The 25,858-nt window shown below is 38.3% G+C and overlaps 1 protein-coding gene across 2 annotated transcripts in view; it reads right to left on the reverse strand.

Annotated features, from left to right (window-relative positions):
* Positions 1 to 6,931: 6,931 nt before the first annotated feature.
* LOC121652052 (metabotropic glutamate receptor 4-like) overlaps positions 6,932 to 25,858 on the reverse strand; it is a 199,456-nt gene continuing 180,529 nt past the window's right edge. The window contains exons 8-12 of one of the 2 annotated variants that reach the window (XM_042004590.1): positions 22,932 to 23,068; positions 20,729 to 21,664; positions 14,768 to 15,014; positions 13,733 to 13,778; positions 9,261 to 9,318 (exon numbers count right to left, since the gene is read on the reverse strand). In XM_042004590.1, coding sequence (XP_041860524.1) covers positions 13,741 to 13,778; positions 14,768 to 15,014; positions 20,729 to 21,664; positions 22,932 to 23,068 — 1,358 coding nt within the window. In that variant the 3' untranslated portion in view covers positions 9,261 to 9,318; positions 13,733 to 13,740. Of the gene's footprint in view, positions 9,319 to 13,732; positions 13,779 to 14,767; positions 15,015 to 20,728; positions 21,665 to 22,931; positions 23,069 to 25,858 lie in introns of both variants that reach the window. The other variant, XM_042004589.1, reaches the window with a different exon arrangement.

Here is a 25,858-nt window from a genome sequence, read left to right on the forward strand (position 1 = left end):
AATTAATAAACATCTGGCATGACGCTGCATGTTTTCGATGTATCTCTGCTTCACCTGACTCAAATTAAATGGATCCAACAGCCTAAAATCTGCACAATGACTCATTAATTTGACTCAGGTGTGTTGGAGCAGGGACACATTGAAAACCTGCCAGACTATAGCTCTCGTGGGACCAAGCTGAAAAGCTCCAGTCTAGAATATGTGCAGTGGATTATGTTTCAAAATGTTTTTAAAAAAAGCAGAATGCACATTATTTATTTATCTCATATAGAGATACAGTCTCACAAAGCAAGGAAGAGGCTCCCGCTGACCTAGATTCTTCCCCTTGTTCATCAGAGCTGCTTTCTAGCTTCATCACTCACAGTAAAACTCTGTCCAGTTGCCAATTAGTTGACTGAAGCTGCATCATTCACACAGAGAGAAACACATGTGCATTGAGTTAAGATAAATGGCACACCACACACAGCTACTTGGACTGCCTGGGAAAATTTGCAGCAAAAAGATGTAATCATAAACTGTGTGACCACAAAGAGATGCAAAACACAAGTGTTTTTGATCAAATTCATTCAGGTCTGCACCAGAATTCATCACGGGTACATTTCATCTCCATTCACCACAGCTCTGGACTTAGTATCTGTTACGGCTCTATTCAGAAGGAAACAAAAGCCCCAAACACACTTCAGGCTTTTCTGCTAAAGAGAAAATTAATTTTTTTTGATTCAGAGCAGCAGAGAAGAAATATTGAAGCTATATTTCAAATAAAGAAAGCATTTTTATTTTTAGCATTTATTCGTAAACTGATCTTGAGCAAATTCTTATTAATTTGCACAACGGGAATGTCAGTGTGGTAATATTATCCTTAGCGCTTCGTGGGAGTATTCAAGAGGAGAGTCACTTCCTGGTAATTTGCAGGAAACAGTTTGGAGAACAGTGTTTCTTGGGCTGGCAAACTCCAGGAACTTATTCCACCCCAGAATCCTATTGCTTGTGGGTATTGTTAGGTTTTCTAAAGGTTTAGAATCTATGATTACATGAAATACATATGATTACAATATATATGTAAATAGACTTAAGCAGTTATCATCACTCTTTGCAGTTGAGGAATACATAATTTTCCTAGAATATCTGAATGGCAGCATTTGCCATCCAAAGCTTGGCAACACTTCTTGGTTGCATAGTTGCAGTGTTTGGCTGCTACAGCATAGCTAGACTAGGTGATATGTGCCCTCCACAAAGAACACTGTTTTATCTTTATTATATTCATTTGTGCTTGTCATATTGATGTATGAATAGGACTTTACTCATGTCATATCATATTAGTTTCAAACAATATTACCTGGAAATACTAATACAAAATACAAAACCAATAATAAGTTTGAATATGTTCCGTTTTGAGGATAGGACCTCTTTCAGGCCTTGGAAAAAAGTGATTTAAAAGAAGACAAAAAGACAAAAACTTCAAATAGAAAACCAGTAGTGGCTCCACACACCTCCACAGAGCTAAATAACAACTTTCCAGGATCCAGATCTAGATAAGCATCAACAATCTAAGTTTTGTCATGCCCCACTACCACCTGTGTGATGAAATTTCCATGCAAAAAAAAAAAAATCCTGCTAACAACACACAAACAAACTGCACCAACTAAATAACCTCTGCAGTGGAGGTAATTACTTATGGCTGCAGGCTTGTGTTCCTTACACAAGTAAGCCATGAAAATCAGTGAGTTTATAGCATGTGTGTCTCTGCAGACTTTCCAGATTCATCATTTTCAAAGTCTCCCACATATACCTTGACCATACTAAATTATTCTCAAAAGATATTGATAACATTTAAACTGTACTTTCTGAATTCTGAAGCAGAAATCCCCAGTGCCTTAAAAACCCTCATCATCATCATCATCATCATCATCATCATCATCACACCAATCATGCATGTAGGGATTTGTTCACAGATGACATTCCAGTCATTCCAGTTCCTAATGTCTCCAGTGACATGTGGTTATCAGGCAGTGCGCCGACAGCATGGAGTGTTATTTATTATGAGCTACCAGAATAATCTTGCATCATCAGCCCTCGGGGGCCCTTCATGCTGTCATGGTGACGCTGCACCTGCTTGACAAGTGAATTGGTTTCATGTGGTGGGAATTTTCCATGGCGGAGCAGTTCATCCTAAGCTTTGACAAAATCATAATATATTATGGAAAAGTTTTAGTTTATTAATAGACCTGATAAAGTGCTGCAAGTTTAGCCCAATTTAAACTTTCTCACAGCCAAAATTATAACATGTTGTTGTAGGAACATCACATGTGGCTTTATTTAAACTGTTACAGCAACTTTCCTGATAGAAAATAACTCACATGTTCCTGCTTTTCTAAATGCAGGCTCTCTGCAATGCACCCAAGAGCAAAGAAATTACTTTGCAGAGAAATTTCGTTTTTAGTAGACTTTTGTTATCGCTGTAAGACAAATGAAAATGCATAGTAAAAGTAATTGTTTTTGCCAGTCATGCCAAGTAAACAGGTTTGATTGGCTCACTCAGTGTAGAGTTCCTTAAGTTTCCATGGTTTAATGTTTGCTTTCCCTCCAAAAAATTACATGCATTTGCTTATAGAATGAAAAAATTCAAAGCACCTAAAGAGCTTTAGGGTTGTAAAAGAAACTGTAAAAATAGCTTTACCATATTAATTTGATATAAAAAATTATTTGGACAAGTTTTGGCTCAATCCTTGGTCTCACTTGTCCATGCTCCCTTATCTTTAAACATTTCTGAACCACATTACCCTGATGTAGACTGCCTATATAGACTGATAAGTGCTGTGTAATTGTAAATGTTGATTATACTGCAAACCGTCTTATCATTGAACAAGATGAAAAAGCGCTCCATAAAAATTCAGCCCATTTACAAGCAAATGCAAAATGTATAGCAGAACTTTATTTCTGTTTCAAAAATAATTTAATAAATAATGATTTCTACTTTCCTCGCTTCAAATAATGCATCCTGGTTTGAATATTTCACTGTTGTAAACGGAACTTATCTCTCTGGAGTGGTTAGCAGTGCAACCTCAGGCAGTAAACAACATCAACCATCTTTTCTCAGCAACCTGCTTAAGGGATGAGTCATAAAATCTTAAATGACTCATTACATCTCCAGAATTATTTCTCTCAGCTTTTGCCTTCAGGACTGACCTGTGGAGTTCACTTTGAAAAGAAAAAAAAATCTACAAAAACTGGTTTGTCTTCCAAAAGTCAACACAAACTAAAGTAAAACTGACATTTCCTGAGTACTTTACACTTTTGCTGTTGTTATCTTTCAGGATTTTCTTTTGTCTTAGATTTAAATCTATGTTTTAATCTGTGACTGTCTCTGCAAATAAAGGTATGTTCAGTTGTAACATGTATGTTTCTTCCAGCCCCATCTCCACAGATATCAGTATTCAGGTAAAGCTGTGTGCATGGGGTGTCTTTTAGCTTCAGTGAAAGCAGCAATATGTGACTTAGTGAGAAAAAAGCTGCACAACAAATAAAGCTCAAGGTCGTAGCAGGGCTGGCAGTGGTGTAAGTCATAGTGCTTTTATTGTTGAGATATGAATTCAACTCCCTGTTAAGGCCATTGTGTGTTATTTCATCTCAACTTGGAGACAAGAGCTTATGTCCGTTGTGAATCCCTTGTGGTACTATTATTTCGCTCAAATTCACTTTTTGACCTCAGGTTTTAGGGACTAAAACTCTAGAATAAAGAACATGGTTTGCCTGGAAGCAGCCAAATAAGCAGACACAGTTTTTGGCCGGTTTGCCTCTTTTTGATTCATTCCAGGTTTGTTCGGTTCAGTTTAAGAAATAAAATAAAAATGTTGCTTCAGTAGCTTGCATCTAAAACTGGAGAATTAAATTATGGTTGAATGATTTTCTTAAATGGATACCAGAGAGGAAACTGCAGAGCTGTTAATATCCAAGAAAAATGTTTGCTACTGAAATGGGGCAGAAATGTAAAAACTGTGTCCACATGCACAGCAGATTTAAGGGGACTCGTGGTGTCTATTTCATTCATCTTTTTATGTTTGTAAGAACAATATTCTTGCTTGCAAGGCAAAAGGATAAGAAATTTTTACTTTCTTTTGCTTTCACAGATCTAATAAACAGCAACCACTGGTTAGTTTGAAAGATTCTTTTCTTAATAAGCTGCAGCATGCTATGCAGGAGTTTGGAGACCTAACAGCAGGAGGAGAGAACTTGAAAAATGCATGTCTCCTCGCTGGGAAGTCTCACATTTATCAGAGCAAGATAAACTATACAATACTGTATAAAGTGCTGTTTTGCTAATTGTGCAGAGCAGGGGAGTAACTTAGAACACAGAGGGCTAATGATAGTGCCATATCAGTGATCATCTAGGTGGCTATTTCAGCCCTGCAATAAATTCACTATGAAGATACTTTCACTAGATCTACTTTTCATTTAGAGTGGCTCATAATTCTGTCAGCTCTTATAGATGGGATGATATTTTCTCAGATTGCTGAAAGCTTATGCTGCAGGTGTTGCTGGCCATATTGATCCACCATTGAACCAAGGTTGAGGTTGTGGCTTTCCTGATTACTGGGGAAGCTCACTGTACAAATCACATGCAACATTGTAACTCTGCACTGTATTTTTTGTGTAGGTTTTATGACAGATTCTCACATATTAGAATGGAAATGTATTGAAATGGGACTGTATTGAGAAAGAAATCACAGCTCTGCCTTGAAATCTTCTGAGACTTTCTAATTTCACTATTTTTTGACTGATGGTGAGCTGCATTTGATTCAGTCCCTGAACACCTTCTTTTCTGGCAAATCTTCTCACTTTATGATTTAGTAGTGAAAATCCTGATTCTGTCAGAGGAGTATAGTTCTTAGCTCTGGGACATCCCTTACGCCTGTGTTGTATGTGATCTGAAAATAGCTTCCCAATCTTCATAAATCATTTTGACAAAATATCCATCAGTATGCATTCACATAAGGTAAAATTAGATTGTCATATAAAGCTGCAGTTAAATCCAAAATAGTCCAGTTTAACAGCTGTGCTCATATATTAGCCTATTCATTAAAATAACTGCAGCATATTTACATATCAGGTAAATATGTTGCAAAGAAAGGAAGTGGTGTAATTTATAGATTACCATCACTGTGGCCAATCATTTGTGGGGATAAGTCGTTTGTGGACTTGGCCACAAATTTACAGGAAGTCTTTAGAAACACTGAACTGCTGCAGGCCTGTTTGCATTTAAAACACAGGAATTAACTAAAAAGTTTTAGGAGGAACTGAAAATAAAATAAAATTCAGCGCATCCAGCTACATTGTAAGAAAACACCTTCTATTCACTGCATGTCACATTTGATTAAGAAAATTCATTATTACTATTGAATTATTCTTAAATTCATTCAGTATTCATTCATGGAATTCGACTCACCACTTTATGCTTTATGCTTTCATTTGGCCTCTGACTGTAAACCCACACATTAGCAACTTTTTGGGCAGAACCAAGCAAAAAAAAAACACAGAATAAGAGAGTTAATTACTCATTTCTTACAACACAACAACCCTCGCTCACTAAATATCCTTGCTCCACATCTTGCTTCTACACTTTGTTGTTTTCCTCATTTTGTCTGTTTTCTGGAGATTCTCTGCTCCATCTTCTTTTTCTTCATACTGTTTTAAACCCATTTATTGTGCTAGAGGTATCACATCTTCAGCTGGTTTTCCTGCATCTGGACCAAGAAGCATTACAATCACAGGTAAATAGTGTTGGGTTTAATAAGTTAAGAGCACTCTGATCACTTTTTTTTGTGGTAACCAGTTACTTTCCACTCCAGTATTTATAATTCAAGCAATCTATTACTAGTCTATTACTAGTCTATCTTTATTTGTCAGTATAACCACTGAAATTATGATGCATTCAGTTTGAGTCGGCGCTCGGAAGTCGGATCTGGGAATGACGTCACATCCCAGCTAAGAGTGTTTTTTAATTTATTTGTGGAGAAAAATGACTAAAGTAGCCTCAGTTGATGCTGAAGGCACTGAGACCCACATGCTTGATTTTTATATTTATTTCTAAATGCAATCATTAATAAATCAATATTCCATCTGTTGTTCCTGTTACTAGTTTGCAGAGACATCATAAAACAGACTACATGATAAAGTAGAGCAGCCAGTAAATTTTAAGGTAAATGTTGGTTAACTTTATGACCAAAGTGCACAAGGAACTGAACAAGGGTGTTTATTATTGGCAGTAAAAAGGTACTTAGAGCTACTTTTAAATGAAAATAAACTATTTACTTTTTAAATCTAACAATATCATTCTACTGATGGAACAGTAAATTCTGTATACAAATGCTTTCAAAGACTGAATGTAAAGAAATCCATCAACATCTCAGAATTAAAGCTTTGTTCTACTGAGGAAAGGGCTCTTTTAAATTCAAGTTCTTTTTTTAATTTTATTTCTTAAGGGTTTAATAATACTTTTGACAAGAAATATACAAAAAACTCAATTTAGCTTAGACTTTAAAGCACAGCTGCAGAGGTTACATTGATAAGAAGGAGCAACACCGTCATAGCAAAACAGTCTTTTATTAGAAACATCTTGTATAAAAATGAACATGCTCAACACATTTTTTTTTCTCTATAGATTATTCATAAATATCCAGGCACTGTAACTTTTTTTTTTTTAATCTTTTCTTTTTTTAAAATAATTCAGTAAATAAAAGCAGACATGATCAATCCATCTTAATAACATACATTAACTTGCCATTTAATTTCAGTCAGCACTTACATATTCTATTTTTTTTAACACACACAGTGTTTTAGAAAAATAAAAGGGTTTGTGCTACCCCAACACCCCCCTGACCCCCCCCCCCCCCCCCCCCCCCCCCCCCCAACCCCCCCAATCCCCCCAAAAAAGCAGTAAATTATCATATTCACAAACACAAACAATCCCACAAACAATACTTGTTCAAATGATGAAGAAAACATTTGCGGCAACACCTTAAACTTGCTGAAGCTGAGAGAATCATTGATTGATTGAAAATATTTATTTATAATCCTCTGCAGTAGTTTTCCCTCTGGACGTTATGCCTCATTCTCCCAAATAGTTCACATGACTCGTTATGGGTTCTGACATGCAACATACAGATTTTTGCATCGCTGAGGAGAACATTTAATGAGACAAACTCCAGAGTTACTGCTTATGACGATTACTTAAGAGACTGAAGACAGAAATGTGGTTTACACACTTGCTTACAAATTGTACATCAGTTCTGAATTAATTATGAACAGAATACAGTTGAAAAGGAAGGAGTTCCTGCCTGGATAACAGGAGTAGCTCAATGGGTATGAGGCACAAAATGAAGGCACTGGCCCTTATTTATCAAACACATTCATTTGGTTTTCATCCACTATTTGTCACTATTTTAAAGAAATCAATGGATTAAGATTTGAAGCAGTTACTCAGGAGATTTAAAGCTGAATTTAGGATTTTATGTTTACCACAAAGGAAGAAGCAAAAACATTTACAGAAACAAAAACCGAAGATGTCACAAGCTGATCCTTGTGTTGACAAATAGTCACATTTTAATATTGCAAAAGTACTATCTTGTTAGTGGCATATTCCCTGGCCTTTCAGCTTCCTTCTGAGTTTGTGAGGACCAAACAGAATGATCCAGAATAAAATGGCAACTCCTTTTAAACCAAGCTCAAACCTTCTCTAATTCATTGTTAATGCTAATCAGTTACTCTATTTAAATTTAATTTTGCATCAAAAATACCACTAAAACTGTCATTTATCATCCCCACTGCAACATTAATATTTATCACCCAGAGGCCAGAAACCATTCAACCATATAAAACCTTTGCAGAGAAATGCATATAAAATTCATCATCCTTTCCTACTTTTCTATTAGAAACACCATCAGGATTTTTGCACCGATGCTTGTTATGGATTCAGATGTGCAACATACAAATTGGTATGAAATTGCTGATAGGTCAGGGTATTTTTCGACCCTTCAGAAATCAAACATTTCATCAAACCCTGTATTTAGGGACAGAATACTGTCAGTTGAATTAGTTCCACCATTAGAATGAGGTATATGCTGAATGTTAGACATAATTCAGTAAGTTATGTTTAACACAAAAGAAACAAAGAGAAAAAAGATGATAGAAAAATTACCTTTGATAAGTTCTTGCTTCTCAAACTTGATTGGGGTGAAATTTTAACAGTGCTATAACTGCTTGATTTTACTAAAACTTCAGGAAGTGGATGGTAAATAAGGGCCAAAAAATAATCAAGGATGTTTAACATATGCATTGTCAAGTCTCCAGGTTCTTGCTGACATATATGAAAAGTGATGTAAACCAAGTTATTCCATGAGTGTGTTTAGCTTTGCTCCTACTGGGTACGATTAGTCTTCATTCAGCAGAAGATATCCCAGTGGGGAATGATCCAGAATGACATCTTTAACTGTCAAAGACAACCATGACAAATGTTGCATTCCATAGACGTTGACAACACAGCACAGTACACGTGATGCTCCCATAAGCATGCTTTGGGACTGTACACTAGGTTTGCCAAGATGATGGTGTCATCACCATTTTTATGAAACAAAAACAACAACAAAAAAAAAAAAAAAAACACTGGGGTGGCCCACTGCTTTATTTTCCAGTGTTTCACATGTTAGTTCATGTAGAAATACTGAGTTTACTGTAATAAGGCATGTACAGTTTGAATAGTACTGCAGCTTTCAACTTGACTGATAACAAAAATTATTATTTAGATACCATTTAACATCATCAGCTCCATTTAATAAAAACAGAACACTTCTCTGTTTTTTTGTTGAAATGAGATAAATGATACGGCCTTAGAGAGAACTGAACTAGTGTGCTATACATGTCAGAAGAAACACATATCGTTGGTTCCAGGTGTTTTACTCCTGTGTCTGAAAATATCACTGATCAATTATCAGTTGTCTCTCAGAAAGGGTGGGAAGAGGAAAATTAACTGTCCAAGTATCCCACTTTGCTCCTGCAATTAACCACTTTCTCATAAATATGGCATTCAAGCCTTTACCAGATTCCCTAGAAAAATATGACATCCATTTGGAGTAAGAAATTCCCATCTTTCCACCCCTGTCTCCTGTGTTGTAGCAGCATTAAAGTCCACCAGTATTTCCACAATACTTCCCAAAAAAATAGATGAATTCTCCTCTGGCAGGCCTTTGCTCCACTCCTACGACTCTCCTCTGTCTTAGATGGCATGGTTACTGTAGCTTATGTATGTCTGCTTTGAGGCCAGCACTGCAAGTGAAGGTGTAGGAGAAAGAAGCAAAGGGTTAAAAATGCAGTGGGTGAGCTTTAAACAGGCATGGAGGGGTAATCTCTAAGAAGCCACATTGTTTGAATACAGATTGATATGAGGTTCTATTTATGGATGGCTTCATTAACCATGCACAGGTGGAACTAATCACGATACCAGGGTAATAATGTAAAATGGTTTTTACACAAATATCCATCATTGCATTAAAATTGACATTTAGAAAGTCTGTTATGAAGCTGAAGATATGAAACTGTAACAGCAGATCTTCAGTTTAAAATATGACAATGAGCTACAGAGTTAACTTTCACATTATTATTATTATTATTATTATTATTATTGTTGAAATTAAACTAAACCTACTTTATTTATCCTCAAGGGAAATTATAACAATTATAATGCAATTAAAATTGTAAACTGTAATAGCTTATTATATTATTGTGATGACTATCAACATTATGAGCCTGATGATTTTTGTATCTATTTATTTAGACATTTTTTTACTTTCTCTTTTCCTTATTGCTTTTATATTTATGACTGAGTTACACTCATCCCAACATATTTTCTCATACACACCACATATCACTCTGCTGCATTATCTGTGATATATACAAACGCAAATTGTGTTGCCTTCCATGGTTTGCGTTGCTTGCTTTTCTTATGTGTTTTTTTTTATTTTTGGTCTAAGATTGGTAATTTGTTTTGAGCCTTTTGAACTTCTGAGTTTTGTCGATGCAGAAAAATAGTTTCGAAGCTAAAGGAGCTATATATACACTGCTCAAAAAAATGAAGGGAACACTTAAAATAACACATCCTAGATCTGAAAGAATGAAGTATTCTTATTAAACACTTTGTTCTTTACATAGTTGAATGTGCCGACAACAAAATCACACACAAATTATCAATGGAAATCAAATTTATTAACCCATGGAGGTCTGGATTTGGAGTTACACTCAAATTTACAGTGGAATAACACACTACAAGCTGATCCAACTTTCATGTAATGTCCTTAAAACAAGTCAAAATGAGGCTCAGTAGTGTGTGTGGCCTCCTGTATGACCTCCCTACAATGCCTGGGCATGCTCCTGATCTGGTGGCGGATGGTCTCCTGAGGGATCTCCTCCCAGACCTAGACTAAAGCATCCGCCAACTCCTGGACAGTCTGTGGTGCAACGTGGCATTGGTGGATGGAGCGAGACATGATGTCCCTGATGTGTCAGGGGAACAGGCGGGCCAGTCCATAGCATCAATGCCTTCGTCTAGCAAGAACTGCTGACACACTGCAGCCACAAGAGGTCTAGCATTGTCTTGCATTAGGAGGAACCCAGGGCCAACTGCACCAGCATATAGTCTCACAAGGGGACTGGGGATCTCATCTTGGTACCTAATGGCAGTCAGGCTACCTCTGATGAGCACATGGAGGGCTGTGTGCCCACCAAAAGAAATGCCACCCCACACCATTAATGACTCACTGCCAAACTGGTCATGCTGGAGGATGTTACAGGCAGCAGAGCGTTCTCCATGGCATCAACAGACTCAGTCAGTCACATGTGCTCAGTGTGAACCTGCTTTCATCTGTGAAGAGCACAGGGTGCCAGTGGCGAAGTTGCCATTCTTGGTGTTCTCTGGCAAATGCCAAATGTCCTGCATGGTGTTGTGCTGTGAGCACAACCCCCACTTGTGGACGTCGGGCCCTCATACCACCCTCGTGGAGTCTGTTTCTGACTGTTTGAGCAGACACATGCACATTTGTGGCCTGCTGGAGGTCATGTTCCAGGGCTTTGGCAGTGGTCCTCCTGTTCCTCTTTGCACAAAGGTGGTGGTACCAGTCCTGCTGCTGGGTTGTTGCCCTCCTACGGCCTCCTCTACATCTTCTGATGTACTGGCCTGTGTCCTGGTAGCACCTCCATGCTCTGGACACTACCCTGACAGACACAAACCTTCTTGCCACAGCTCGCATTGATGTGCCATCCTGGATGAGCTGCACTACCTGAGCAACTTGTGTGGGTTGTAGACTCCGTCTCATGCTACCACTAGAGTGAAAGCACCGCCAGCATTTAAAAGTGACCAAAACATCAGCCAGAAAGCAGGAACTGAGAAGTGGTCTGTGGTCACCAGTTGCAGAACCACTCCTTTATTGGGGGTGTCTTGCTAATTGCCTATAATTTCCACCTTTTGTCTGTTCCATTTGCACAACAGCATGTGAAATTGATTGTCAATCAGTGTTGCTCCTAAGTAGACAGTTTAATTTCACAGAAGTGTGATTGACTTGGACTTACATTGTGTTGTTTAAGTGTTCCCTTTTTTTTTTAACAGTGTTTTCAATCTAGATTACCTGTCTCCAGGTACATTTTCTGTTTTTTAGCACTCTGTTTCAAAGACACATATTTTTTTTCCTTTGAATCTATTATAAATGTCAAAGAGATAACACAGGCATCAAATATTTCTAATGTAACGAGGTGATTCGCAAAGAAACTATTTGTTTGAACTTGCCAGATCTCAGGTTGGTGTGCAGTGTGTCCTGAGAGAAACAACATGAGGAAATTGTAAGAGAGGAAGAGAAGATGAGTGTCAGGCATTTAAAAAAAAATTAAAAAAAAGACTATATACAGCCAATAAACATTGTCTAATAGTGATGTCCAAAAGATATTAAAAGACTAGAAGCAGGACTGGAGAGATCTGGACCTTCAGTTGATCCACCAACTGTTCACTGAAGCCTGATCAGAAACTGTCAGGAAGGGAAATGGGGAGAAAAGTCTGAGGTATGCCAATTTACACAAAAACTGGATTGAATATCTGTGGCAATGGGTTTTATGGAGTAATGAATCCTCCCCAGAGCCCAGATCTAAACATCACTGAAGCAGGTTGGGGTCATCTTGACAGAACAGAACACACGGTGATAGCCAAAGAAGAGCTTTGGAAAGTTCAAGAATCCTGCAGAATATTTCCTGAAGACTACTAAAGAAATGACAAGTAAACTTAGCTAAAGGTTCAGGTTATCCTGAAAAATAAAGAACCTTGTTAGAATTGTACAGTTATCCCCTCACATGCTAGATTTCCATCTGTTTGCTTATGTTTCAATAATCTTGTTTCTTGTAATTTATTTTCTTTTCTCCTGGACATACATAAGAAAATGAGGGGTAGTTAAAGACTTATGCAGAGTACTAAAAACAAACACATATAAAAACAAAACAACAATGACAACAACATTTAAAAAAAATCACTTCAGGATCATGGTAGCATTAAGGAAATCTGTGGCAAAAATTTTGGCAAAAATGCATTATAAAGAAATATCAAGCAAAACAGAACAGTATGAAATGTAGCCATTCAAATACAAGACTTTCAGCACATGCAAAGACCTGCGACTTCTCTATGCTCCAAGCAAAACATGCAGCAGTCGGTCTAGTAACTATAAGTGCATAAAATATTTTAAAGGCAAAATATGAGTGGACTTAACATTGTTGAAATCCCTGCAGATAATAGCTCTCAATATTTATAGTTAAGTATAAGTATAAGTAATATTAAGTATAAGAGTTATGACAAGAAGGCAGACAACAGTGACATAAGTCATATATTGTCTAGCTGTGTATGTGTGCCTTCATGCTTACCAGCACACATTTGTGTTTAAGTGCCAGCGTGACTGTCTCCCCCTCAAATAAAGCTGTCTTATGTGAGCATGCTCGGTGGTGGTAATCACACAACCAATATGCCAATCTGCCCACAGCAGCTTTGGCTGATTGAATATGTCAGAGGGGATGAATCCAATCAAAAGACAGCTGAAAGCCACAGTTGGGGCAAAAGTGCTTTAGAGGAGAGATATTTAACGGTAAACGTTTCTCTACATTTGTCAGTGCCATGCTGGGTGTCGGCATTCTCACCATTTCATTCAAAGCATCTCTTCCAAGAGAAGCATTGATAAATGAACCTTATTTGAATATTTATGTGCTGCAAGGCCAAGATAAAGAATAGATGGTCCAGAAAGAATTGGAGCTGGCAGACCCATCTGTCTTCTCCTGTTCACTCTTATTGTTATTGTTGTCCCATTACCACAAATTCCTTCTTTTGTCAACATGGAAACAAATTACAGGGCATACATGGCTATCGCTTGTCTCCTGCACTCAGGCGGAGTGGTGTCATATTTCCACATTAACTGGCTATACCATGCTGATTGGCCATGTTAAAGCACCACACACAAATATTGTCTATCTATGTTAATATCACTTGTCCGAGGGTGGATATGTGAGCGTGCGATAAAACTGCTTTGTGCCATTTCAGGGTGCTGCATTTTAGCTAGGGGCAGTCATGATGCTTTGTACTGGCAGGCACAGGGATTGGAAGAAAGAAACAGGAGAAACGTGGTCACAGATAAAGGGCAAAGTTATTTTTTAATCCAGTTACCTGAGAGTCTAAAGTCCCTCACAAGGCTCCCCTCCCTCAACACAGTCTGACACATAAGCACAAAGAGCAGTTGTTAGATTCACAGTTCAAACCAGTGGTTAAAATCAGCACCAATAAATGGGCTCTGTTATTGGACAAGAAGGAACAATGCCATTCTGAAGCACAATAAAGGCAGGCATGCAAGTGTGGGCGTTGTAGTTCTAATACACATCATTGCATGCTGTTCAGCTTGTCAGAGTAAAACATCAGAACCTTCAGTCATCAGAACATATGCAGCTGCTTGATTGGATTTGAGCCTGCCCCCACACACAGACAGCCTACTTATACACATTATCTTGGTATTTGAAATATCCTCTTTTACTAGCACTGAGCCACCCTTCTTTCTGTTCCTTTCAAAATCAGAATACTGTGGGCACCCCATCAAACCTCCTGATTCCCAGTTCCAGTGAGGCTGGGTGAGAATACACCTATTTGCTTTTCCACACTCAAAATGCAGGATGATTCTGCTCCCACAAGTCTCCTTTCTGCCTTTGAAACACATGTTGTATTTCCACAATGAGAATGTGGAACATGCAGTGTATTACTGGATCTTACCGGATCAATGAAGAGCAATCAAGCAAAAGTTGTGGCATTAGCTTTGGTCTGTACTGAAGTTAAATCTTTCAATAATAGGACATGGGAAAATCATCATCCTAGCTAAGGATAAATGACAAAACTCCTATCATTTCTTATTTCTGTTGTAATCTCCTGGGGCTCATTCAAATTGAGGATATGGTGTAATTCTGCTGGCACAATCGCTGCCTAATGCCTTCATCTCTGATGATGCTCATGTAACATTTCCCAATTTCTTGAGCTGTTTAAGGAGAAAAAAATCAATTATGTTCATCCAAAAAGAGTTAATTATTTTCAAATATTGTATAAGTGTGTATTCTGTGACAGCTATATTGGTGGTCAGAATATTTTCCAGCATAAATTTAACTCTTTGAGTGTTTTAATTGTTTTTTCTAATTGTTAAAAAAGACACATGACACTGACCTTGTGTTTCCAGACTTTCACAGAGTTCAGACTTGGCCTCTCCATTTGGCCTCAGGCCACCTTTGGGGTTGAACTTGTTGGACATGGTAGCTGCAGTGACCACAGCCTTCAGGCTGCGTTTACGTTTGGGTACGTTCTGCTCTGGATGGAAGAGAACCACGTAGACCTTGGGCATGTAAAGCATTCCCAGGGAGACGGATGCACTGAGGCTCACAGAGATGGTCAGGGTTGTGGTCTGGATGTACATCTGTGTTACATCAGAGACAATAGAGATTAATGAAAATTATTTAAAAGACTTCACTGATGGAATGTGATATTCTCATTTAAAAGGTTAAGCCTGGTACACACATAATGATTATTTTAATCTTATGAGATTTTTTTGTCTGGTCGAGACCTCACACGTGAAGATAAAAAGAAATCTTTTTTGATCGTATTGTTTGTGGTGTGCTCCGAAAATGTCATCACAGAACAACACACACAACGATACTGTCCCGCAACTCATCTACAATCTAGTCCTCCGAATTGGACAAACGTCGAAACATAGAAGAAGAATCATAGCAACAACCGGCAAAAAATGAAGAAGAAGAAACATAGCAACAACCTGAAAAAAATGAAGAAGAAGAAACATAGTAACAACCGGAAAACACAACACAGAGCATGGAAGAGGACATACAGGACGAGGGAATGATGGTGGTCTTGGAACTATCGTTAACAGACAAATACAGAAATAAAAAAATAACAGACTGGAGATCGCGTGAACACAGACTTGATTTACTTCCTTGTTCCCCAGCCAGCTCCCTCTCTGATTGGCTACATTCCATGCCACGTCACCATCCGCACAGTCACAGTGCATGAGTCGTCTGCGTTCCTCAGAAATCGGTTCTGAAATATTGAACATGTTCTATATTCCCGATTGTCGGCTACGACCCGTCTCGGAGTGGATTATTGGAACAAATCAGCTCGTAACACACCACAGACCAAATGATAATTGGACAGGGAAATCTCACGATAATCGGGCGTTCCGAGGTCGGGAAGAGGCAAAATCGAAACTAAAACAGCCCAAAAATTGTTATGTGCATACCAGGCTTTAAAGAACACAAAATAAAGACGGATGTGTTTCTCAAGTTTGCACATTTAACCTACAGGCCAGCATTTATGTCCCACATGCAAAATCAATTATCCAATAGGATTTTTCAACCAGTGCATGACCTAGAATTACTCATGTAACTGCACTGGAGATGAGATATTTTAATGTCATTTTGAACAGCACACAATCACAAAACTGTCACATAGAAAGACATAATGATGCCACACAGGATCCATTATTCAGTTGTCCTGAGCTTCTCTGTCTTTGCTGGGTTTCTCTATTTACTTCTACCAGAAAAGTGTTTATGATGGGGTCCATGTAGGCGGTGTAAAGAAAAACCTGTTTTTACCCTGGGGTTTTATGCAATAACATATGTCTCTGAAGTCAGTGACAGCTGCATCGCAGAGCTGCAGAAATACAGCTGTGGGCATTGACTGAGGGGAACAGAAAAACATCCTAAAGCATATATGAAGTGTTGAGGGATTTTTTATGTATGGTGCTCATCCCAGAACATGTACAGAAGTGCATCCCCAAATACTTAAAGAGACGTGACAAGTCAAGATAAGGGCAGTAAAAATATAATAAGTAGATATATAGTAAAGAGCATATGCATATAAAAATGTATACAGATGTTGAATATACGCAAAAGCAAACACACATGTCCGTTTCATGTTTCCACACCAAACAATTAACCCTCATAAAGCTGATCAATTTCTCCATTAATAGTCATTATACTCAGTTTTTTCCCAGTATCTCTGTTTTACAAACATCAATTAGAGAAAAATAGAGGAAACCTGACTTACTCCCTCCCTGAAGTTGATGAACACAAGTCGACATGTGTACATGGCAGCACAGCTGGGAGACATCCTTCAAAGAAACTGGCCTAAGGTTTTCTGTGACATTACATTTGCAGACATCACAAATGACTGAGTTGTTTGACATGGGAATAGCCAAAAGGGGCGCCAAACCACATGTCAGCTTTTATAAATGATGTTTCCCAACACGCAGTTATTAGTTGTTATTTGTATTACTGCTTGGCTGATGGAGTTGCCATCGTCCATCCACAATGGCCGACAGTCATCATGAGGCAGAGTTGACTGCAGCATTGTTGATCTCAGTCAAGTTATCAGGAACAGGTTGCTGCTGCTTAGGCGGGTTCATTTACAAATATTGTTTTATTATTTCTTTTTCTTTTTGTTCAGCAAGTCAATCAAATAAAGATGTCCTCACACAATGACACTGTGTTATTCTACAACTTTTAGTGACAAACTGAGCTTCCTGTATTAACCATTACTGAAAATTCAAGGTGAGACTGGTTTTATGGTTGAGAACAAGCAGCGCGAGAGAACTATGCTAAAATAACATCCGGGTTCAGTAATCTATGTGTGCTACCATTTAGGAAAAAGAAACATGCAATGGCTAAGCACATAAACATGGTTTGTATGAATATGGGTTAGGAAAAAATTACTTGACATGCACATGTAAGGGTATGTATATTAGTTCTGGTCCAATGATGGAGAAATTCTCTGGTTGCAAAGCAGGCAAATCCAGGTTATAACTAAATGGTTTAACTAAAATGTGTTTTTATATATACACATATATATATCTATATATATATAGATATATATATGTGTGTGTGTGTGTGTGTGTATGTGTGTGTGTGAGTGTGTGTGTGTTTGTTTCTCTTTTCTGTAAGGTTAGCAGCCAGCTCATTGGCTTGATTTATGGTAATAAAGGCATATATGTAGACATTATATGTACATATGTGTATATATATATATATATATATATATACATATGTGTGTTTGCACATACAAACTGCTCAGAGATGCTTCTTTTTGGTACACACCCCGTACTGTACCTTTCAACACTGTGTATGCTTTCTGTCTTGCTTTTGGTGTACCTTTTATCTGTATGTGTTGTTATATTTTATTTTAATTACTGTTGCTGCTATATGACTCTCACCACTGCAATTTTGGTTTAAGTTTACAGTGACAATAAAGTCTCTTAATATTCTCAAAAATTGTGTTTTAAGTCACATCATAGAATGAATATCTATTTTTGTTGTATCTCTCAATCAGCTTGAGTGTACAACAAACAGGACATGAATACTGTGAAATTTTCTTTAATGACTTTGATCATAAAATTAAGCTTCCTATGGCAATGTCAGTATTGGAAGAAAAATATGTTGGAGGAACACAGAGGTGATAATGCTCTGTATTCTATCATACTGCAAACAGCACAAGCATTCCTTGATGATACAGAGGAAGTGTTGTAATCTCCTAGGAAGATTACACCTGCCCTGGGGTGAGTTCTGAACAATATTGCTAGCCCTCTGGAGTACAGAGTGGAGTCGCTTTGTGAGGAGAGCCAAGACCTTTGACCACTTCCATCAGCCCTGCTGACATAAATTTTTCCTGACATGTTGAAATGATGGCCAATCTGCTCCACTGGAACAGTGAAGCGATATTGGGGGAAATTTTTCTGTATACTCCAGTCTTAATTGGGACAAATGTGGAAAGTGGTAAAATATCAGTTGAGGCAACAAAACAGAAATGCTTACACATCCCATTTTTACTGAAGGCTAAGCTGCTAATGGATTTTCTTTGTACACAATGTGGGATGTTTGTGGAATAAATACAAGAACTGGCTGATTGTGTGAATAACTCAATATTAGTTAACGTTGTCGAAGCAACAAACTGATATTTTTGGTTTCCAATTCAACAAATATATTACCAAAAAGGACTTCTAGCTTCCTCAGAAATCTTTTTACTCAGAGTGTGCATGATGTTTGTCATAAAATGTGTTCATTTGCCTATTGGCAACACCATATGGAATCCTGAAATATAGCATCACACTCATGCTCTTTTAGTATTCAAACAGTTTTGAATTTTAGGTTCAGTCTCTCTGCAGAGCAAACATTGTTCTGGGCCTTACTGATTACAAAAGGCATCTATGAAGTGTAGTGAAGAATCTAAAAGTTCTTGCAAGTGGGGGGTACATACAGATTGTAACACACTGATAGATAGGGAATAAGCAATTACAAATAATTGGAGAATTTAACTTTGTTGTCTATGTTATGCATATTGTCTATAATGTGCATGTACACACTTTTAGACATTTTTTTTTTTACTTTTTGAGTGCTTTAACATAATCCAGCCCTCCACCCTGAAAGGCAAACTGGAAATAATGGATGTACCGGGTGTCTCCAGACACCTCTTGGATTACAGACTATATGACAGGATGGCCACAGTTTGTTGGGCTGGGGAACTGAGTCTCCAAGACAGTGGTAAGTAGTACAAGGGCCCCACAGGGAACTGTGCTTGTTCCTTTCCGGTTCACCCTATACACTGCTGATTTCAATCACAATACTGCACCATGCCATTTCCAGAAGTACTCAGACGACACAGCAATTGTGGCATGTATTAAGGATGGAAAAGAAAAGGAGTATAAAGATTTTGTGTGGGCTTTCAGCGACTGGTGTGCTTCCAACTACCTCTGTCTGAATGCATCAAACCACCTTTCCAGGCTGTCAGCATCAGAGATGAGGACACTGAAGTGTTACAGACCTACAAACACCTGGGTGTCCAGCTTGACAACAGGTTGGATTGGTCTACAAACACAGATGTGGCCTATTGGAAGGAACAGAGTTGGCTCTCCTTTCTTCAGAGGCTGAAGTCAACTCTGCTTTTTTTTAAAAATACATCTGAGTTGCACAACCAGGCATTCCCAGGCCAGCCGAGAGATGTAGTCCCTCTTCCCCGAGGAATCTGGTCAGGATGCCTCTTGGACACCTCACTAGGGAGTGTCCAAGAGGCATCCTGACCAGATTCCTGAGCCACCTCATCTGGCCCCTTTTGATGTGGAGAAGCAGCGACTCTACTCTGAGCCCCTCCCGGATCATCAAGCTTCTCACCCTATCCCTAAGTGAGAGCCCGGCCACCCTGCAGAGAAAACTCATTTCAGCTGCTTGTATTCGCAGTCTCGTTGTTTCGGTCACTATCCACAGCTCGTGATCATAGGTGAGGGTAGGAGCGTAGATCAACTAGTAAATTGAGAGTTTTGCCTTTTGGCTCAGCTCCGTCTTCACCACGACAGACCAATGCGGAGTCTGCATCACTGCAGACGCTGCAACGATCCGCCTGTCGATCTCCTGCTCCATCCTTCCCTCACTTGTGAACAAAACCCCGAGATACTTGAACTCCACTTTGAGTAGGACCTCACTGCTGACCTGGAAAAAAACACTCCACCCTTTTCCGGCTGAGGACCATGATATCGGATTTGGAGGTGCCAATTCTCATCCCCACTGCTTCACACTCGGCTGTGAACAACTAGATCTTGTAAGGGGTAATTTGTTATTATATTTTAACTGACACCAGTCATCTACAGCTGCAGTAATTTTATCCCACTTTACAAACATATCTTATCTGCATCTGCATGCAGGAATATGCAGTAATTGGTGATCCTGCATTCCCACTCAGAGAAGCTGAATCAAACATATGCAGAAACACAAATAAAGAAATCATATCCAAGCCAATTTGAGGTGAATGAATTATCCTCACAAGTCAACTCTAAAAGTCTTGTAATTTCCTCAGCATAGCACAAAGCCCGTCAGCTATGATGAATAGTAGCAACATCCACAGACACAAGTGGTTAGTACCATAGAACAAAAACATTTGAGTGGCCGTAATCTTCCCATACAGACACACAAGAAACATAATAAGAACTCTACATGAAAACTTACATCTGACATGCATGAGCACATTTAATTGACTTGCTCTTTGTAAATCTACTGACATTTGCAATGATAGATGAAGTTGAAAAAACTGTACAAATAGGACAAACTTGGTTCCATTAAAACACATAATATTTACCTTTTCTGCTGATTGTGAGGTCCCAAAGAAGATTGGAATGAAGGCTAGCCATACAATGCAGGTGGTGTACATGGTGAAGCCGATGGGCTTGGCCTCGTTGAATGTCTCAGGAACCCCTCTAGTCTTGATGGCGTAAACTGTGCAGGTAACCATTAGCAGCATGCTGTAACCCAGCAGGCAGATGAGAGACAGGTCTGATATATCGCATTTCAGAACACCACGGGCCATTTCAGGATTGGCTGTACGCTGGTCCTCATAGTCTATGATTGCTTGTGATGGGTCAACACCAAACCAGATGCACACTCCAAGAAGCTGAACTGATATCAGGCTAAATGTGATGACTAGCTGGGAGGCTGGGGAGATAAATCGAGGAGCACTGACTGACATCTTGCCCTGCTCAAAAATCCTGTAGATCCGATTTGTCTTGGTAAGCAGTGCTGCATAGCTTATACTCATACCCAGGCCCAGGAAAATCCTTCGGAGTGAGCATACAACTACATCAGGAGCTGAGATCATGAGGAATGTTGTAGCATAGCACAGAAATATACCTGTCAGCAGCACATAGCTTAGCTCTCGACCTGATGCCTTTACAATGGGTGTATCATTGTAGCGCACAAAGGTGGCAACCACCAACAGAGTGGCCATGATCCCCAAGACGGCAATGAGGACAGGGATGACTGCCCATGGGGAGCTCCATTCCAGCTTAACAATGGGAATGGGAACACAGCCAGTGTGGTTGTCATTGGGCCGCAAATCAAATCGGCACATCTTGCAAGTGTAAGTGTCTGCCTGATACTGGTAACCATCACAGTTCTCACAGTGCCAGCAACATGGAATTCCTTTCACTGTCTTCTTCCGTTGCCCTGGACGGCAGGGTTGACTGCAAATAGAGGATGGAACTTCCTGTGTGCCACCAGGCCACTGCATCTCATTGGTCTGGAGGGGGAAGTATACGAAAAGAGAGGCAATTGATTTTACAAGTTTGCAGAAGGTGTTCCATCACTCTGCAATTTCTTTAATCTTTTAAGTTTATTTTCCTGCATCTAACAGATGGGTGTAGTGATTGTAAATGGGCCTCCAGCTACAGAGTTGCTGCCACTCATTTTCAGGCATCTGTGCAAACATGATATTTCTCTCCTAACACTGTTTACTTATACCCACACATTTTAAAATTTGGACCATCATAATTTGAATTAAAGAGCTCTTTTAGAATAATATTTATCAAACTCTTAAGGGTAAGAATAGCAAAAATATTGACACAAATAACTACACATTGTTTCGCTGATTAGATATTAAACAACTTGCTACATAATGCATGAGGACAGAATTCAATTATCTTTTAGTTTACTCACAGAGAAATGACTGTTAGACAAGTAAATGCAGAGCTGCTTGGTAAGGCAGCATCAATACGTTGCAATGCAGCATTGTGTGTCAGTATTATTGCACTCATAATTTAGTTTTAGTTCACATTTTCATAAGCTTTATTAAGTTAAACATGGTGTGAGGAGGAAGTAGATATCTGGGTAGTGTTGATGACTAATTTAATAACTAAATGGTTTTAGTGTTGTGACTAAAATGTTCTAAATGGGATTTTTCATTGTTTAGTGGTAATGCCAATAAATCTCTTTGCAGCAGTAGCTCAGGTGCTGCAATACCATTACTAGTGAGTGTGGCCACAAAGCTAGATCTGCTCATATAAGCCTAGCTATGTGTGGAAATGTATGTTGTGGACTCTCTATATTGGCCTGAAAGTATTTACCTCTACTTGTTTAAATCAAAACCTGATTATGAAAAGGATTTATTTGTATTGTGTGTCTTGTTACTCCATAAAGCCAGACAGAAGAAGGATGAATGGTTGATAACAGTTAACGGTTATATAGCAATGCCTAAATGAAGCTCAACTATAGGTAGTAGAACAAGTTGATGTACAGTAAATATCACATAGGCATAAAATGAGAGGGTGCTTTGGCACTGTCACTGGAGCTTAAACTCCAATGAGAATATTGACGTTGAGAACCCTTTAACTCAAGTTTTCTTCTTTTTTCTGCAAATTATCATCAGTGTTTTTTTTTATAGAACTCGTAGTGACATAATTCATCTTCTCAGTCAGATGATTATCAGCCCAAACAAGTCATTTACATTTTCTGTAAAGTCAAGCATAACACCTCCAGATACTTTAATGAAACATTTAAAATATTCTTACTTCCAAGTTGAGCTGATCTGTCCAGTTGCCGATGACCTTGTATTCCATGGTTTCATTTCTGATCTGGTATTGGTAGATTTCATAGCGACCTGGAGCATCTCCATTCACATTGAATACCACCGGTGTGCCAGCAATTCCTGAACAGATAAAGGAAAAAATATATATATGTTTGTGTTACTTTACTTTAAAAGCCAGACAATGATTGCTTAAGCCCTGTGTTGTTTCTTTATGTTGTATTCCCCTACCAGTGCTACAGCAGCTTTCTTTGCACACAACCACTATGTGCTTCGGTAAATTTTATAGCATCCATAACTGAATATAAATATAGAATTAAAACTAATCATAATAAATTAAATAAAAAAATATTCTTATTTTACAATGCTAGTGTCTTTTTTTCTTTCACTTTTTACTTAATTAATCAATTCTCAAACTGCCCTGAACTGAAATGAGGCTCCAAGGGGACCTCAAGTTAGTGCTGTTATGCCCTTAATGATGGAAGCAAATGTTGACAGGCATGTTGTCCTGCTTCTTGAAGGAGAGCCAGGGCTGCTGTCTGATCATGTTCCCATATCATTTCACACCCCTTCATTTTGCCTATTACCCCATTGCCTGTTATTCACAAGCTCCCAACTCAGAGTGCTAACGAATGACAGCTCTGATTTTTATTACTGCTTTGAGGTCTCTCTCATGTCACTAGTTCCTGTTTCTGCTTGTTTCTCAGCCAACTTACAATCCACTCTCAGGCTTCACAACTTGTTAAAAAATTGTGTCGTGAGAGAAGAAGGATTCACAGAATAAGTGACGAGAACTCCCCATAAAGCTTCCCTGTGAAAAAGGAAAAGCCATTAACAGCATCTTAGTATTTGGGTCCTTCAGTTTAGCTTTTCTGTCCCAATGATGCAGCCTCTTAATTCTCAGGAATGTTAGCGCTTGCTGAAATGGGGAGACAAGAGTACAAACAAATGAATACATAAAAAAAATAATAAAAAACAAATGTTATCATCATATAGCTGAAAATATATTTGGATTGCACACAAAATTTTGTGCAATAGAAACAGGTATATCTTTACAGAAACTTTAATTCTGTACTTGATTAGGTTTTATAAGAAGTATTTGTGATTCTCTTCTTTGTTAGAAAAGGGTAAACAATCTGAGTGCTTTGTTCCCTTTAAAAAGGTCACAGTATTGATTGTTGTTTGAATCTGTTAATCAGGGATGAAAACCTGTGAGTCAGGTTTTCAAACTAGTTGTGTTTTCTCCTTTGTGCAGATTTATGTTTCTCAAAGGTCTCATCCAAACCCACAAGACTTAATTGCATTAGCATCATCGTGCAGCATTATCCACAGGGCTTGTCTAAAACAACAGCAGGCCGTCAGTACAATTATGAAGATTTTCTTGCCCATCTCAGCAATAAAAGGAATGAAGTGGGCTGTATCTTCTAATTTGATTACCTTAATCGATTAGCTTCACCTCTTAAGTTTTCATGCACAGCCAGCAAATATTTACAAATAGCTTGTTGAGTTACGAGGCAACTTAATTTTAAATGTTTCGAGAGGCAAATTAGCTGGGCTGTTGTATAATCAGAGGAAGTGTGTGCAGGTTTCTGTAAGACTGTATCAATACCTAAATGCAATCACAGACAAGATGGATAGGCATATATAATCATGCTAGATGTACTTTTTTTTAGTTGTGACAATGGTTTTGAAACTGATCTTCATTTTACAATATAATAGACCTTTTTCACAGCAGATATTTTGACTTGATGGCAGGAGAAACATGTGGGAGGCAAATTTACTTGACAGCAGCTCAATTCCATTAAGTGTCACAAGACAATGAGAAAGACTATAAAAAATTACTATCCTAAAGCTAGCTCCCTTCACCAGATTGCAGTTTTTGTGTTTTTGTGTTTTTAACATTACAAATTACACGTTGTCATTCCCGACAAACATGCCTGTTGTTGGGTTAGAGGAAATACAGTCAAGCTTTAAAGGTAGGAGACATGTTTGAAGTGCTACCATTTTTTTCTTGAAGATTTTTCAGGCATGCAAAGAAAGAGTAAACGTCAGCTTCCTGTTTAAATCTTTCACTTTACAAGCCATCAACCATAGAAAATGCAGAAAAGCTTGTCAAAATATGTGGAGTCTGCTTTATGGTGTGTGGATGTGGCTTCATTCAACATCAAGTTTAATTAAAAAATGAAATTACCCTGTTTTTTTCATAAATGCATAGCAGTAATGAGTGTAGGAACTGTCTTTTTTTTTTTTTTTTTTTTTTTTAAATAAAAAGAGACCAAGTCTTACAAAATTATTGGCCTATTTTATGTAGGAGAATTTAAGAACCAGCATGGATGTTTTACAGTTTTTGTAAGTTGCTCCTATTTAATGACCTCAGGGATAGTTTAGTTCTTGATATAAGTGTCATAAGAAGCAATTATTGGGATGCTATAGGGAATGTGCACCAACATCATCAACGCACAGAATTTTAGGAGAAATTCCCATTTTGAGTTATTAAGAATTTCTGACAATTATTTAATCTTATTATTTCGTTTCCAAGTTGTGTCCTCGGCTGCAGCAACAGATTTGTGATCAGGGCACAAAATGGAAATTAACCGTTTCCGTCTTCGTGTAGTGAAGATAATTCTTTGGATAAACACATCCCAGAGAACAGTGGACTTCTGCAGATACTCTTCCAACTGATGTGGTTTTGGCTGACCAAGGGATGGTTTGGGCTTTATGTATGCAGAAGTAAAGATGGCTGCATTTACAACGTGTCAACTGTGAATAGGATGAAGAGAGAAGGTGAGGTTTTAGCCTACATCTGAGAATCCATGTTGAAAGAGTTACTGGCTAAAGATGCAATAAGTGTGTGTTTTTAAATGCAGCTGTACTGATCTGGATGAAACTCCCATGTACAGATGAAAACAACTT

This window comes from Melanotaenia boesemani, chromosome 13 (genome assembly GCF_017639745.1).
Source record: "Melanotaenia boesemani isolate fMelBoe1 chromosome 13, fMelBoe1.pri, whole genome shotgun sequence".
In the NCBI taxonomy this organism is placed as follows: domain Eukaryota; kingdom Metazoa; phylum Chordata; class Actinopteri; order Atheriniformes; family Melanotaeniidae; genus Melanotaenia; species Melanotaenia boesemani.